Below are 16658 nucleotides of genomic sequence, written 5' to 3'. Positions count from 1 at the left end.
CGGAGGCACCGATGCCTGTTCACATGGGAGGGGAGGCGCTATTGCCTGCTCCAGTGGACTCAGAGGCACCGCGGCCAGCTCCGGTGGGAGCGGAGGCAACGAAGGCTGTCCTTGCGGGAGCAATGCCTCTGGGAGCAGCACGGATACCTGAGGTACTTGGGCTTGTGTGGGCTGGGGTGGAGGGACTAGATAGGGAGGTGGAAGGTTTTCCAGTGGTTCCCATTCCCTGCCCCAGGTTGCTGAGCGCCTGTGGGCTCTGATCGGGTACAATCCCAAGCAAGCAACTTTCCACATCTCAGGATACTCAATCCCTTTCAAAATTCTGTGGGTACTGATCAACTACATGGTCGTACAGGGTCTCTCACGTCCATATTTCGAAGGTGCCAAAAAACTGGCCAGACCACATATTTTGCGATCTCCTTTCCTCCCCACTTTTCCATACAAAAATGAATCATCTTTCTGTGGATTTCCTCACCCTCCTGGGGCTGTCGTCCCAATGTTCTAACATCCACCCCAACGGGCTTCCCCTTGGGATTTACTGGCAAAATCTTTTTGGTAACCTGGGGAGGGTTTCCCTGGGGCTTTTTCTGGCACTTACTCTTTTTCAGTCTCATCTTTAGAAAAAACCCCTTTCACTATTTTCCTTACCTCAAGTCCTTTTTGGCTGGGATTCTCGGTGCAAATCCTGAGTCTCTTATCTGGTACTGGTTTGATGCTTGACGTCTGTTTCAACCTACCAGCTTACGTAGCCTCATGGAGAACCGTTCCATGGGCTTTTTGGCTGGTAACGAGCTCTCTTACGTGAATTCCAGACCAGAAGGTTTACCAGCTCCCATAACCTCTTTGGGAACGTCCTTTCCCTCCTGATCCAAACCCGTGATTGAACCCCCTGAACTCCCCCCGAGTTTCAGGCTTCACATGTGTGATGAGCCAAAGAATCCGCTTCCCCCACAACCAACCACTTCCCTTGCGGGAGAGTGGAATTGTGATCTTGGGGTCCACACTTGCTTCGTGATAGAAGCATGTCTCACACACACGCTCAATCACACCCCACTCAACCACATGGTACTCATGGTTCCTTTTCCTGCATGGATTCTTCGTGCACGCAGATTTTCCGAGTGAAAAAAAAAAACACCGTGACCCTGGAGATCCCTCTCTGGATCGCTCGGAGTTCTCAAGATCTCTGGGCCCATTTCTATCCTCTCTTTGGCTGTGGTTCTGGCTTCGGTTCAGTGTCTGATTGGTTTCCTTGACTCCCAATCCTGTCAGGCCACTGAAATCAGGGGGGCGCCTCCTGACCGGAGAGGGGTCCCTGAACCCCAAATTCAGATCACGTCAGGGTCACCATGATTGTTATAAATGATCAATCAAAAGCCAAATTATCAAAAGTGCAAAAAGGATTTATTTATCTTTTTTCCACGACCAAAATACGGTCCTCAAAACCACCACAGCCAAAGAGACAGCGTCGAGCCCGAGATCGTTGCTGGGTGAACATAGATCCGACTTCTATCACATCGGACCTCCCTCTGTTCATGCGTGCCGTGCCGCTTCCAGCAGGGCTGTTTAATACAGTTTTTTATGCCTGAGGCAGAGGTGCCCCGATTTCTTTTGTAACCCCACATATGCATGAGTTTCTTTCACTGTGCAGGGCTGGACCATTGCTGTTTCCTGAATAGTGGCAGGTGCTGATCATGTCAGGGGAAGTTGCGTATTCAGATGTATTTTTCTGGTGACTTCTGCTATCTCGATCGATGGATCAGTTGAGCGATGATTACTCTTGAGTGTCTCCTGATTACCCTGGAGGATGACAATAATCGCGCTGGCCACGTCTATTCCTAGGTAAACAGGGCATTGTTCTCCTGCTGCCTTCAGGAATTTTGACATTCCGAAGTAGACATCTGTCCCTGGGCTGCTTGTGGTCAGAGACTCATTTGGATTTTACAATCTTATAAAATGAATTCTCTCTGTAAGCATGAATTATTTCATAACATATATTACAGCTAGGAACAAAAGATTACCTCCTCCATTCCATTTCTTCCCCCACCCGTTTGTGGCTGCACCACCCCCCCAGCCCCTGTGCCAGCTCCACCACACTCCATCTGTCCCAGTCCCGGCCGCCTGGCCCGCAGCTGCTCCGCTACCGAGGGGGGGTCCCATCTGCCCCGTCTGTCCCATCCCCGGCTGCCCTGCCCGGGCCAGCTACCACCGCAGCAGCAGGGTCTCTCGCCGGCTTTGTCTCTGGTGGACCAGCTGCCATTAGCCATGTGGGGGGCTATCCACGCTCCAGCTCGGTCTGCACCGGAACACCCCCCTTGGGCGATTCCGCCTGCAGACCCCACCTTCGGATGACCGAGACTCGGCGCTATGCCAAGCCCCCCCGTCTTGCCCCGAGCTCCATTCCCTTGGTAACCACAGCTCCGGCTGGTCAGGGGATCTCTCTCTCTAAAGGAATCACCTTATCAAAACATTAAAAGTTCAGTTTAAAGAAAGCCCTCTCCTGATTCTTCCTAAAAATACAGGAGAAAGGCTATAGAAGATAAAAATCCAAAAAAGAATGGGATAAAGGGATTGGTCTGTTTCAATTAAGAGAGGTTGCCATAGAAGGGGGCAGACTGGGGTTTCTAAATGCCCCTTTGGCTTCATCTGAGGCCAGAAATTTTAAGAAATAAATAAAAGGGATATTTTGAGGATCCCATAGGCATAGCTGAACAATTAGACCAATTTTTAGGTCCAAACATTTATACTTGAGAAGAGATGCGGTCTGTAATGAAAATAATATTTTTCTCAGGAAGAAAGGCAATTAATCAGAGCAGCTGGAATAAAATCTTGGGAAAAAAGATAATCTGCAGGGACCCCCAGAGAAGGGAAAATGCCAACTGTACCTCCTGAGTGGGGTTAAAATAATGAGGAGGGGAGGAAAAACATGAATAATTACCGTAATTACATAATCAAGGGAATAAATGAGACAGCATATCAAGGCGAAATGCAAAAACAAAAGGTTTTTGAGGGACAGCTTTTAGAGGGAAAAGAAGAAACTCCAACTAAATAGATAAACAAATTTAAGAGAAATAGGAAAATGGTCCTAAGCAAGCGGAAGATCTGAAAATCTTTAAAGAGATGGGCACAGAGGAGGAATAGGGAGGTCATAAGCTCTAATTTTTTTGGGGGGGACAAATACCCTCTGGAGCCTGTGATAACTTTAAAAGTGGGTCCCCAAGAAGAAGAATTGGAATTTGTAGTAGACATAGGGGCAGAAAGAACCTGCCTGTTAAATATTCCAAAAGGTTATGGTGTGAGCAAACATACAGTGAAAGTAACAGGGGCAAAAGGAGAAAGTTTTACAGTTCCGGTCGTTAAAGATGTGGTAATTGAGGGGGAAACTAAAATTTGGATGGGAGATGTCTTATTGGTCCCAGGGGCGAGTAGCAACTTATTGGGGAGAGACTTACAAGTGCAATTAGGAATAGGGGTTATACTAGAAAATGGGAAAATGACAGCTAGAGTTTTAAAACTTGGCCAAGAGGATGAAGAAAAATCAACAAGGAAGTTTGGGCTGGAGAAGGAAATAGGGGAAGATTAAATATCAACCCCATAAGGGTTACAGTTGAGAGAGAAGATTGTCCTATACGTGTACGTCAGTATCCTATATCTTTAGATGGAAGGGAAGGTTTGAAGCCAGTAATAGAAGGACTAATAAAGGATGGGACATTAGAACCTTTTATGTCTCCTCATAATACCCCTATTCTCCCAGTAAAGAAGCCCGATGGGAGTTATAGACTAGTACAAGATTTAAGGGAGGTTAATAAAAGAACTCAGACTCGCTACCCAGTGGTATCAAATCCTTATACGCTTCTAAGTAAAGTCCCACCCCAGCATCAGTGGTTCAGTGTGGTGGATCTTAAAGATGCTTTTTGGGCTTGCCCACTAGCCAAGGAGAGACGAGATATTTTTGTCTTCGAATGGGAGGATCCAAAAACTGGGAGAAAGCAGCAATTAAGATGGACAAAATTACCACAGAGGTTTACAGAATCTCCAAACTTATTTGGGCAAGCTTTAGAAACAATACCACAAGATTTCCCTACTCCTCCTGGAATACAAATTATCCAATATGTGGATGATCTTTTACTATCTAGGGAAGCTGAAGTTGAAGTGAGAGAGGCTACTATACAACTTTTAAATTTTCTCAGGGAAAAGAGGATTAAGGGTATCAAAAGGGAAACCGTAATTTGTAGAACCAGAGGTAAAATATCTTAGACACTTAATAAACAAAGGTAGTTGGAAACTCAACCATGAGAGAATTGCAGGAATTTTATCCCTTCTCCCTCCCTCTTCAAAGAGGGAGATCAGAAAATAACTTGGGTTATTGAAATATTATAGATTATGGATTGAAGGGTACACACAGGTAGCAAAATTTGTGTATGAAAAATTGACAGGGGGACATGATATAAAACGGACCAAGAAAGATATTGTTAAATTAAAAGAGTTGAAGTTAAAACTAGCCTAAGTAGCAGCTTTATGCTTACCCTTGTTAGAAAAATCCTTTATCATTTATATATAAATACAGAAAATGGAGTAGCTGATAAAATTTTAATTCAGGAGTGAGGAAGAGTAAAAAAAATCTAGTAGCTTATATATCAACGATGTTAGACCCAGTAAGCCACAGCTAGCCAGTATGTATTCAAGTTATAACAGCTACTGCAATCCTAGTAAAAGAAACTTGTAAGCTTACTTTTGGAAGTAAATTAGTTGGGTACACCTCATACCATCTGAGGTGTGATGAATGAAAGAAAAAAAGAAAGTAAGAAGATAAGAAAGAGAGAAGTTGAAGTAGGGGGGTGGTTAGCAGACTCTGGGATGTTGGAATGTGGAGTGATGACATCTTGGTGCTAGAAGAGAGCAGAAGTGTGAATGCGGGGTTTTTTTGCATGAAAGGCACATGGTTGTTTAGAGCTGAACTGGGGTCCAGAAAGGGTTTAGCAGAACTGGCCCTCCTTGAAGAGAAAAGAGAAAAAGTTGACTAAAGAAAGAAAAAGAATGTCAGGAGCACCTGAGAACGCCAAGTTTGGGGTTGTCAAGGTTGGGAGTTGTCTGACCACTCCCTATGAGCAGTGGGGTCTCGGGGACTGGGGCAGGGACCATTGATGGAGGTGACCCGGCGGTGGTGCTGGGAGCAGATTACACAGGTTTGCTGGCAAGGAGCGGGCTGGCCCAGTGGCAGAACTGCTGGAGTGGCTCCCAGACTATCGGGATCTTGAGTCCAGGAGGGCACCGTCAGCCCTGGTAAGCAGGTCGAGAGAGAGAAAGAAAGAGAGAGAGAAGGAAAGAGAAAGTGAGAGAAGAAGAGAGAGAGAGGGGGCTAAAGGGACCCAAAGCATGCCCCCAGGGTCCCCATGCCCGTGGCTGTTCTCCCCTGCTCCCACCGGCTGGGGCCCTGCAGTTAAGTGGCAGCAGTGGGGGAAGGGTGAAGAATAGCAGTTTGACAGCAAGGCTGTGAAAAGAGGGGGAGGGGGCTAGCACTAAAAGATAAAATCAAAGCAGAGATTGCTGACTCTCCAAACCTCAAAAAGGGGTTTATTTTTCTTAAGTAAGAAGTTTTTTGTTTTGTTTGCTGTTACAAAGAAGTTTTTTTTCCTGAAGAATGGGTTTGTAAGGATAAAACAATTAAATGCTGCCCAAAAAGTAAAAAGCAATAGATGGGATTCATCTCATGCTAAAATCGGCCTGGCCTTTCTTATTTAACTAACTGTAACTCACAGAAAGAAGAATTTGCCTCTGCAGCTATTAGCACAGCTGGATAGAAGAAGAAGAGGCTGCTGTGGAGAAAGCTTTTAGCTAAACTATGAAAGTTTGGAAGAAAAGCGAATGGTAGAAGTTAATGCAGTATTGTCTTTATTATAACTATGCTATTAGGAAATCCTTTCCAGGTACTACTGAAGCAACAATCAGAATCATGGAAAGAGGGTGAATTCATGCCAGCAAAATCAAAGGACTTGTGAAGGAACCTGAGAAATTGACTATCACATTTAAACCGGGTGATACCGAACTGACTTTCCAATGGGGACTGAGTGGTAATAGTTTAGAAAAACATAAATGATCCAAGAAATGTACAAAGAATAACACCTAATTAAGAAATAAGGCAACGCTTGTATCACTGGTTCCAAGCACTGCCTGATTAAAACATCTGCTTGGGGAGGAATACTTCAGACAGAAGGATCAAGACTGTTTTTGTATTCTGACCTTAGCCTGTGAATTGTACAGGGAAGAAGGGGAATTACCATTTCCATTAGTAAACTTTATTTGATTCATTCCAATACTGGACATGCTAGCTGGGTTATAAGTAAATGCTTGAATTGTGGGAATAATTAGTATTGTGGTTCACAAAATTTATGCTCTTATTGCAAGAAGTGTTAAAGTAATAACTTAGTTTTGTGGATGGGAATTATTAGTGCCTGTTGAATGAGAGATACCTGAGGAACGGTAAGAGACCACAGTTAAAGGGTGTCAAAAACAATTTGCCTGGAAACTAATTAAGAGAAAGTGACAAGGAAATAGAGGGCAAGACCAGATTGGCCTCTGTATTTTGCCACCGAGAAGATCAAATACACCTGCTGTGGGTTGCAACCTCACAGGCATGGGAGGTGGGAGTATAAGCCATACTGGACCTCTGTTATTCCCGTTTCTGTCACTCATTTGTTGTCTTTTCCCTTTTGGGATACCAGCAAGATCATGTCACAAACGCTACAGAAAGCATCACATGGAAAGAAACCAAAGTTCCTCTTTTATTACACACACCTATGTCAACAGCCACTGTTATAACCCATCCAAATTAAGAACCTGTAGGCAAAACGGAGTAAATTACTGGATTACAAGAAACTTAAGAAAAAGTGGTAATAGATTTGGAATTGAATGTCCAAAAGGAGAGAGATGGATTTGTTTTACATTTAATCTTAAAGATACAGTTCAGGATTTGGTATAACAACCAAACAGTAAATGAAAAGGTAAAACCAGCACAGCAATTTAACTCTGTATTGACCCCAAATTATCTATTGAGTCGTATTACAAGACTCCAAGCAGTTATAGAAGTAATAGCAAATAAAGCCGCCCAGGCATTAGAGTTAATATCAAGTCAGCTAAGCCAAACAAAACCTGTAGTGTATCAGAATAGGATGGCTTTAGACTATTTATTGGCAAAAGAAGGGGGTGTTTGTGGAAAGTTTAATATATCATATTGTTGAAGATTGATGACCACAGAAAAGTCATTCTAGCAAAAGCAAAAGAAATTAAAGAAAAAAAAATACGTATAATAACCCAGGTACCAGTACAAAAATTAGAAAACCATGTTAAAAGCTAGCTGGTGGGGTAATGTATTAGAAGAAATTAAGATCTTTCCTTTTGTGTTACAACTGTTTTTATATCTCTTCCTTGTGTAATCCCCTGTTTTATTTTGCCAGCATAGTCCAGAAGATGCAAGTAGACAAGAAATATTGCTCAAGCCAAATGATTTACAAAGAATAAGAGTGGGAATTGTGAAAAATGCATGTATTTTATGATTGGCTTTTCGCAAATATTAAAATGAATATTATATGTGTTGTGTTAGAAAGTAATGCTGTATTAATTCTCTTAAGTACTGTGTTAAATATAGTTTTAGGTTATAAAAATTGTTAAAATAGAAACTATGCTATGTAGGATACTTTTTTTAAAGAAAGGACTCGCAGTGAGATAGCAGTCACAGGACACCTAAACCTTTCAGAGAAGAAGAATTTATGGCCCTCTTATCAGAAGAAATGAACTTTTTCCTGCCTGGCTGAGGATCAAAGGCGCCTTAGTATTAGGAGGAAGAAGTTGACCGATGACCAGACAGAATCCTTTGTTTGAATGGAATTTATGCATCATGTATGAGACGTATGAATATGCAACAGGCTATTGTCCTTAAGGGTTAATCCTTTGTTAACGGGTGTCCTTTTTCGGGCTTGTGCTGCCCAGAAAAAGGTACCCGGACATCCGACGTCCGTAACTCTTTGTTTCTATTGTCTCATATTGTCCTAATTCAAATTGTCCAAATTATTATTACTCTTATTGTATTACTATTTTTATAGCCATTTTATTACTATTAAACTTTTAGAATTTTAAAAACAAGCGATTGGCATTTTTCACAAAATACAAGTCATAGAATCTGCTACTGGCACATGTGAAGATCACAGACAAGAGGTATTCACTCTCAACTGTGATTTTCCTCTTTGCCACACTTCAAAGGGGAGGGAATACCTCACAGCACTAATTTGGATCAGATTTAGAACAGAAAGCCACAACCTAGTACAAGGAAGTTTGTTGTTATTCAATTTCTAGAGTCCCATACTGTTGTTATCAGATTTCTAAAGTCCATACCTCCTCGGCATATTCTTACAGCTGCAGAGCTTCACTGCACAGACTCCTTCGTCTGCATGCTGTTCTTTCTCAGTTCAGGGCTCCTGCAAGGCACTCTCTGACTGGCTAACCCAGCCCCTTTTATCCTAGTTATCTTCATTGGTCACAGCTGCAGCCCATTAAGGACTATTAAATATTAAGCCCTGAATGTTTCGGGGTGTGTCCTGCCTGGCTTCGTCTGGCCTCGCTGCTGGACCAAAGGCGGCAGCTGTGGCGTTTTTCACCCCAGAGATGCCTTTGGCTGGCTAGGTGCTGCAGCTGGGTGCTCAGAACAAGTCCAGGCAAAATAGGAACTCAGTTTAACTTTGGTGGAAAAGGTTCAGACGAGATGAAGGTGAAGAGAAAAGGAGCGGGTTCTGCCGTGCAGCTTAGATCCAGAGTTTATTGTAGCATGGTAGATTTCTGAATCTGGCAACAGCTCCAGACAGTCAGACAGAGACAGAACCATGGCAGAGACCGAACCACGGCAGAGACCCTGACCGCATGGTCTCGTGTCCTTTTTAAGCCCCGGGGACAGGGGGAGGGGACGGACAGGTGAGGGCCAACCAGGTGTGAGCAGGGGAAGGGTCAGGGGATGTGGACGCTAGGACAAACCAATGAGCCCAGGCCTGGGGGGCATCTGCCAATCACTCAACGCCTTGCTGGAAGGTGCCAGGCAGGAGGGCAAAGGGGGAGGGGGAAAGGTTGGCATCCTTGAGGGGGATGGGTTAGGTGAAACAGGAAATGGCGACACACTGCAACAGCAGATCAAGAAGCTAAAGATGCAGCAGAAAATAGATCTAAAAGAGTTAATATTAACTCCAAATGAGGAAAAATTAGAAATTCCAAAGTTTAGAGAAGCAAAAAAAGGGGAATTAAAACAAGACAGGTGGCGAACAAGATAAATCGGGGAAATAGAAACATCTTGATGAAAGAGAATTAGATAATAAAGTGCTTACTAGGGAATAGTAGAGGACATGTATCAAAAAGCCCAGTGGGGTACTCAGGCTTTGTGTGATCGTTTTTTTTTTAAAGGAACTATAGGTGCATTGAGATTTTTGGAGTAGAAAAGCAAGTAACTGAATGATGTATAATTTGCCAAAAGATAAAGAAAAAAGTGACGAGAAAAACAACATGAGAAGGTCGTGAGTTAGCTCGTCGACCATTTCAAAGTAACCAAGCAGAGGTTTAGATTTGTTAAACTCTGGATTTATTTGTAAAAACCGTTTAATCCAGAAGAAAAAGAGTACACCACATGCTGGGGAGGGGGGAGGTTGTAAGAAAATAACATTTTTGAAAAGCAATAAAAGAACAAAACAGGGAAAGTATAAAGCTGGGAACAAAATATTACCTCATCCATTCCCGTCTTTTCCCCCACTCGTTCGCAGCTGCACCACCCCCCCAGCCCCGGTGCCGGCTCCGGCACAGTCCGTCTGTCCCAGTCCGGCCGCCTGGCCTGCGGCCGCTCTGCTGGCCGTGCCGGGGGGAAGCGGGGGGGGGTCTGTCCTGCCGTGTGCACCGTGGTTACCGCGCTGACCACACCGAGGGGGGTCCCGTCTGTCCCATCCCAGCTGACCTGACTCTGGTCGGCTCCCGTCGCTGCAGCCGGGGTCTGTGGCCTGCTTTGTCTCTGCCGGATCAGCCATGTGGGGGCGATCCACGCTCCAGCTCGGTCTGCACCGCAACAGCCCGTCGGGCGATCCCGGCTGCAGACCCCGCCTTTGGAGGATCCAGACCCGGAGCTGTGCCGAGTTCCCCCGTCCTGCCCTGAGCTCCGTTCCCTTGGTAACCACAGCTCCAGCTGCTCAGGGGAACTCTCTAAAGGAATCACCTTATCGAAACACTAAAAGTTCAGTTAAAAGAAAGCCCTCTCCTGATTCTTCCTAAAAATATGGGAGAAAGGCTATAGAAGATAAAAAGCCAAAAAGAATGGGATAAAGGGATTAGTCTATTTCCATTAAGAGGTTCTCATAGGAAGGGACGGACAAGAGATTGTAAACACTCCTTTGACTTCGTCTGAGGTCTGAAATTTTAGGAAATAAATAAAAGGGATATTTAGAGGATTCCATAGGCATAGCTGAACAATTAGACCAATTTTAGGTCCAAACATTTATACTTGAGAAGAGATGCGGTCTGTAATGAAAATAATATTTTTCTCAGGAAGAAAGGTTATTAATCAGAGCAACTGAAATAAAAGCTTAGGAAAAAGATAATCCACGGGGACCCCCAGAGAAGACAAAATGCCAACTGTACCTCCTGAGTGGGGTTAAAATAATGAGGAGGGGAGGAAAAACATGAATAATTACCGTAATTACATAATCAAGGGAATAAATGAGACAGCATATCAAAGGCGAAATGCAAAAACAAAAGGTTTTTGAGGGACAGCTTTTAGAAGAGAAAGAAGAAACTCCAACTAAATAGATAAACAAACTTAAAAGAAATAAGAAAATGGTCCTAAGCAAGCGGAAGATCTGAAAATCTTTAAAGAGATGGGCACAGAGGAGGAATAGGGAGGTCATAAGCTCTAATTTTTTTTGGGGGGACAAATACCCTCTGGAGCCTGTGATAACTTTAAAAGTGGGTCCCCAAGAAGAAGAATTAGAATTTGTAATAGACACAGGGCCAGAGAAAACCTGCCTGTTATATGTTCCAAAAAGTTATAGTGTGAGCAAACATATAGTGAAAGTAACAGAGGCAAAAAGAGAAAGTTTTACATTTCTGGTCATTAAAGATGTGGTAATTGAGAGAAGAAACTAGAATTTGGATGGGAGATGTCTTATTGGTCCCAGGGGCAGGTAGCAATTTATTAAGAAGAGTCTTACAAGTGCAATTAAGAATAAGAGTTATATTAGAAAATGGGAAAATGACAGCTAGAGTTTTAAAATTAGGCCAAGAAGATGAAAAAAAAAAATCAACAAAGAAGTTTGGGCTGGAGAAGGAAATAGGGGAGGATTAAATATCAACCCCATAAGGGTTACAATTGAGAGAGAAGATTGTCCCATACGTGTACGTCAGTATCCTGTATCTTTAGAAGGACAGGAAGGTTTGAAGCCAGAAATAGAAAGACTAATAAAGGATGGGGAATTAGAACCTTGTATGTCTTCTCATAATATCCCTATTCCCCCAGTAAAGTGTGATGGGAGTTTTAGACTAGTACAAGATTTAAGGGAGGTTAATAAAAAAACTCAGACTCACTACCCAGTGGTAAAATATCTTAGACACTTAATAAATAAAAGTAGCTGGAAACCCAACCATGAGAAAATTGCAAGAATTTTATTCCTTCTCCCTCCCTCTTCAAAGAGGGAGATCTGAAAATTACCTAGATTATTGAAATATTACAGATTATAGATTGAGGGGTACACACAGGTAGCGAAATTTGTGTATGAAAAAAAAATTGACAGAAGAAGTTGATATAAAAAAGACCAAAGAAGATATTGTTAAATTAAAAGAGTTAAAACTAGCCTAAGTACTAGCTTTAAGCTTACCCTTGTTTGAAAAATCCTTTATCATTTATACATAAATACGGAAAATGGAGTAGCTCATAAAATCTCAATTCAGGAGTAAAGAAGAGTAAAAAAAAAAATATATCTAGTAGCTTATATATCAAAAGATGTTAGACCCAATAAGCCACAGCTAGCCTAAGAAGGAAAGAAAGAGAGAAGTTGAAGTAGGGCGGTGGTTAGCAAACTCTGAGATGTTAGAATGTGGAGTGGTGACATCCTGGTGCTAGAAGAGAGCAGGAGTGTGAATGCGGGTTTTTACATGAAAGGCAGGAAGTGTTTTAACACATGGTTGTTTAGGAGGTTATTCAATGCCGAACTGGGGTCCAGAAAGGGTTTAGAAGGACGGACCCTCCTTGAAGAGGAAAGAGGATAAGTTGACTAGAGAAAGAAAAAGAATGTCAGGAGCACCTGGGGATGCCAAGTTTGGGGTTGTCAAGGTTGGGAGGTGTCTGACCGCTCCCTAGGAGTGGCGGAGTCTCGGGGGCTGCGGCAGGGACCGATCCATGGAGGTGACCCGGCGGCGGCGCTCGGAGCAGAGGACACAGGTTTGCCGGGCAGGAGCGGGCTGGCTCCGTGGCGGAACTGCCGGGGTGGCTCCCAGACTGCCGGGGTCCTGAGTCGCTGAGTCGAGGATGGCAGCGTCGGCCCCGGTAAGTAGGCCGAGAGAGAGAAGGAAAGAGAAAGTGAGAGAAGAAGAGAGAGAGAGAGGGCAAAAGAGACCCAAGGCATGCCCCCAGGGTCCCCATACCCGTGGCTGTTCTCCCCTGCTCCTGCCCAGCACAGGGAGAAAGGCGAAGAAGAGCATTGACAGCAAGGCCGTGAAGAGAGGGGGAGGGGGCAAGCACTAAAAGATAAAATCAAAGCAGAGATTGATGGCTCTCCAAACCTCACAAAGTGGGTTGTTTTTCTTAAGTAAGAAGGGTTTTTTTTGTTTTTTTTCTTTTGTGTGTTTTGTTTGCTGTTAAAAAGAAGTTGTTTTTTTTTTTTTTCCTGAAGAATGGGTTTGTAAGGCTAAAACAATTAAATGCTGCCCAAAAAGTAAAAAGCAATAGATGTGATACATCTCGTGTTGAAATTGGTCAGGCTTTTCTTACTTAACTAACTGTAACTCACAAAAGGAGGATTTGCCTCTGCAGCTACTAGCACAGCTGGATATAAGAAGAAGAGGCTGCTGTAGAGAAAGCTTTTAGCTAAACTATGAAAGTTTGGAAGAAAAGCGAATGGTAGACGTTAATGCAGTATTGTCTTTCTTTTATTACTATGCTATTAAGAATTCCTTTCCAGGTACTATTGAAGCAACAATCAGAATCACAGAAAGAGGGTGAATTAATGCCAGCAGAATCAAAAGACTTGTGAAGAAACCTGAGAAATTGACTATCACATTTAAACCGGGTGATACCGAACTGACTTTCCAATGGGGACTGAGTGGTAATAGTTTAGAAAAACATAAATGATCCAAGAAATGTACAAAGAATAACACTGAAGTAAGAAGTAAGACAATGCTTATATCACTGGTTTCAAGCACTGCCTGAATAAAACATCTCCTTTGGGGAGGAATACTTCAGATAGAAAGATCAAGACTGTTTTTGTATTCGGACCTTAGCCTGTGAATTGTACAGGGGAGATGGGGAATTACCATTTCCATTAGTAAACTTTATTTGATTCATTCCAATACTGGACATGCTAGCTGGGTTATAAGTAAATGCTTGAATTGTGGGAATAATTAGTATTGTGGTTCACAAAATTTATGCTCTTATTGCAAGAAGTGTTAAAGTAATAACTTAGTTTTGTGGATGGGAATTATTAGTGCCTGTTGAATGAGAGATACCTGAGGAACGGTAAGAGACCACAGTTAAAGGGTGTCAAAAACAATTTGCCTGGAAACTAATTAAGAGAAAGTGACAAGGAAATAGAGGGCAAGACCAGATTGGCCTCTGTATTTTGCCACCGAGAAGATCAAATACACCTGCTGTGGGTTGCAACTCACAGGCATGGGAGGTGGGAGTATAAGCCATACTGGACCTCTGTTATTCCTGTTTCTGGCACTCATTTGTTGTCTTTTCCCTTTCGGGATACCAGCAAGATCATGTCACAAATGCTACAGAAAGCATCACATGGAAAGAAACCAAAGTTCCTCTTTTATTACACACACCTATGTCAACAGCCACTGTTATAACCCATCCAAATTAAGAACCTGTAGGCAAAACGGAGTAAATTACTGGATTACAAGAAACTTAAGAAAAAGTGGTAATAGATTTGGAATTGAATGTCCAAAAGGAGAGAGATGGATTTGTTTTACATTTAATCTTAAAGATACAGTTCAGGATTTGGTATAACAACCAAACAGTAAATGAAAAGGTAAAACCAGCACAGCAATTTAACTCTGTATTGACCCCAAATTATCTATTGAGTCGTATTACAAGACTCCAAGCAGTTATAGAAGTAATAGCAAATAAAGCCGCCCAGGCATTAGAGTTAATATCAAGTCAGCTAAGCCAAACAAAACCTGTAGTGTATCAGAATAGGATGGCTTTAGACTATTTATTGGCAAAAGAAGGGGGTGTTTGTGGAAAGTTTAATATATCATATTGTTGAAGATTGATGACCACAGAAAAGTCATTCTAGCAAAAGCGAAAGAAATCAGAGAAGAAAAAAAAAAATATATATGCATATAATAACCCAGGTACCGGTCCAAAATAATTAGAAAACAATGTTAAAACCTAGCTGGTGGGGTAATGTATTAGAAGAAATTAAGATCTTTCCTTTTATGTGTTACAACTGTTTTTATATCTCTTCCTTGTGTAATCCCCTGTTTTATTTTGCCAGCAGAGTCCAGAAGATGCAAGTAGATAAGAAATATTGCTCAAGCCAAATGATTTACAAAGAATAAGAGTGGGAATTGTGAAAAATGCATGTATTTTATGATTGGCTTTTCGCAAATATTAAAATGAATATTATATGTGTTGTGTTAGAAAGTAATGCTGTATTAGTTTTCTTAAGTACTGTATTAAATATAGTTTTAAGTTATAAAAAAATTGTTAAAATAGAAATGATGCTATGTAGGATACTTTTTTTAAAAAAGAAAGGACTCGCAGTGAGATAGCAGCCACAGGACACCTAAATCTTTCAGAGAAGAAGAATTTATGGCCCTCTAATCAGAAGAAACCAACTTCTTCCCGCCTCGAAGGCGCTGTTAGGATTAGGAGGAAGAAGTTGACCGATGACCAGACAGAATCCTGTATTTGAATGGAATTTATGCATCATGTATGAAGTGTATGAATATGCAACAGGCTATTGTTTTTAAGGGTTAATCCTTTGTTAACGGGTGTCCTTTTTCGGGCTCGTGCTGCCCAGAAAAAGGTACCTGGACGTCTGTAACTCTTTGTCTTTATTGTCTCATATTGTCCTAATTCAGTTTGTCCAAATTATTATTACTCTAATTGTATTACTATTTTTATAACCATTTTATTACTATTAAACTTTAAAAATTTTGGAAACAAGTGATTAGCGTTTTTAACAACTTTCACATCACCTATTACAAGTTTAAGTGTTACTGCCCAGTCCCGGTGATATAGGATATACCTCAACCCAGCTGTGTTGTACCACCCTGAGTGTTCTCGGGCATATCCTCACTCTGAAAGAATTCTGCTCAACCCTGCTCTTGGATGCTCTTGGAATATAAATCCCTCAACCCAGAAGGTTTTTAGGGGCCCCTCCTGTCCTGTTTCCTAGTGGATTGGGATAGGAAACCTTGCTCCCTACCTCCGAGGGGTCCAACCCCTCCCTGAGACCCAGTCCCAGTTACCCCGGGGGATTCTTTCACTCTCTTATCATTTGCTTCATCTCTTTACTGGCTGCTTTTCTCGCAAAAAGACAGAAACGCAGCATGGGAGACTTCCGCACTCACTTGGCAGGTCTGGGACAACCAGCCCGCCTCTCATTCACACACATTCATCCCCCCGTACCTGCCCCCCCGAGAAATACTTACCAATCCCTTTTCCTTCCCGGGTTCTTCGCGCGCACTACTAGTCTTAGGGGGCCAATTACCGCGGTTGTAGGGAGCCTTTTTCTCTTCTCTTTGTTTTATTGCCTCCTTTTGTCCACAGATCGTAACCTGCGTCTGTCGGTCACTTCAGGGGAGACAGAGCGAGGCTGCCAAAGAGGGCAGGGCGCGCCTTCCCCACTCTGACTCTCCTAAAGCACCGGCAGCGAGGTGTTAACCATCCTCTGCTACCAAATTGCTAAAAACGCCAATCTCCTGTTTTTAAAATTTTTAAAAGTTTAATAGTAATAAAATGGTTATAAAAATAGTAATACAATTAGAGTAATAATAATTTGGACAAATTGAATTCGGACAATATGAGACAATAAAGACAAAGAGTTACGGACGTCCAGGTACCTTTTTCTGGGCAGCACAAGCCCGAAAAAGGACACCCGTTAACAAAGGATTAACCCTTAAAAACAATAGCCTGTTGCATATTCATACACTTCATACATGATGCATAAATTCCATTCAAATACAGGATTCTGTCTGGTCATCGGTCAACTTCTTCCTCCAAATCCTAACAGCGCCTTCGAGGCGGGAAGAAGTTGGTTTCTTCTGATAAGAGGGCCATAAATTCTTCTTCTCTGAAAGGTTTAGGTGTCCTGTGGCTGCTATCTCGCTGCGAGTCCTTTCTTTTTAAAAAAGTATCCTATATAGCATCGTTTCTATTTTAACAATTTTTATAACTTAAAACTATATTTAACACA

General features: G+C 42.4%; 1 protein-coding gene across 1 annotated transcript in view; it reads left to right on the top strand.

The window, feature by feature from the left end:
• LOC139604861 (RNA-binding E3 ubiquitin-protein ligase MEX3C-like) overlaps positions 1 to 15358 on the top strand; it is a 343407-nt gene extending 328049 nt beyond the window's left edge. Inside the window, exon 2 of the mRNA XM_071456179.1 lies at positions 15037 to 15358. Within this exon, the coding sequence (XP_071312280.1) occupies positions 15037 to 15152 (116 nt within the window). The 3' untranslated portion in view covers positions 15153 to 15358. The remainder of the gene's footprint in view (positions 1 to 15036) is intronic.
• Positions 15359 to 16658: the final 1300 nt, after the last annotated feature.

This window comes from Agelaius tricolor, unplaced genomic scaffold, assembly GCF_023055355.1.
Source record: "Agelaius tricolor isolate 1412-34295 unplaced genomic scaffold, bAgeTri1.0.p SCAF_56, whole genome shotgun sequence".
Taxonomy (NCBI): Eukaryota; Metazoa; Chordata; class Aves; order Passeriformes; family Icteridae; genus Agelaius; species Agelaius tricolor.
Note: the sequence above shows the minus strand (reverse complement) of the source record. Positions and strands in the feature narration are given on the sequence as shown.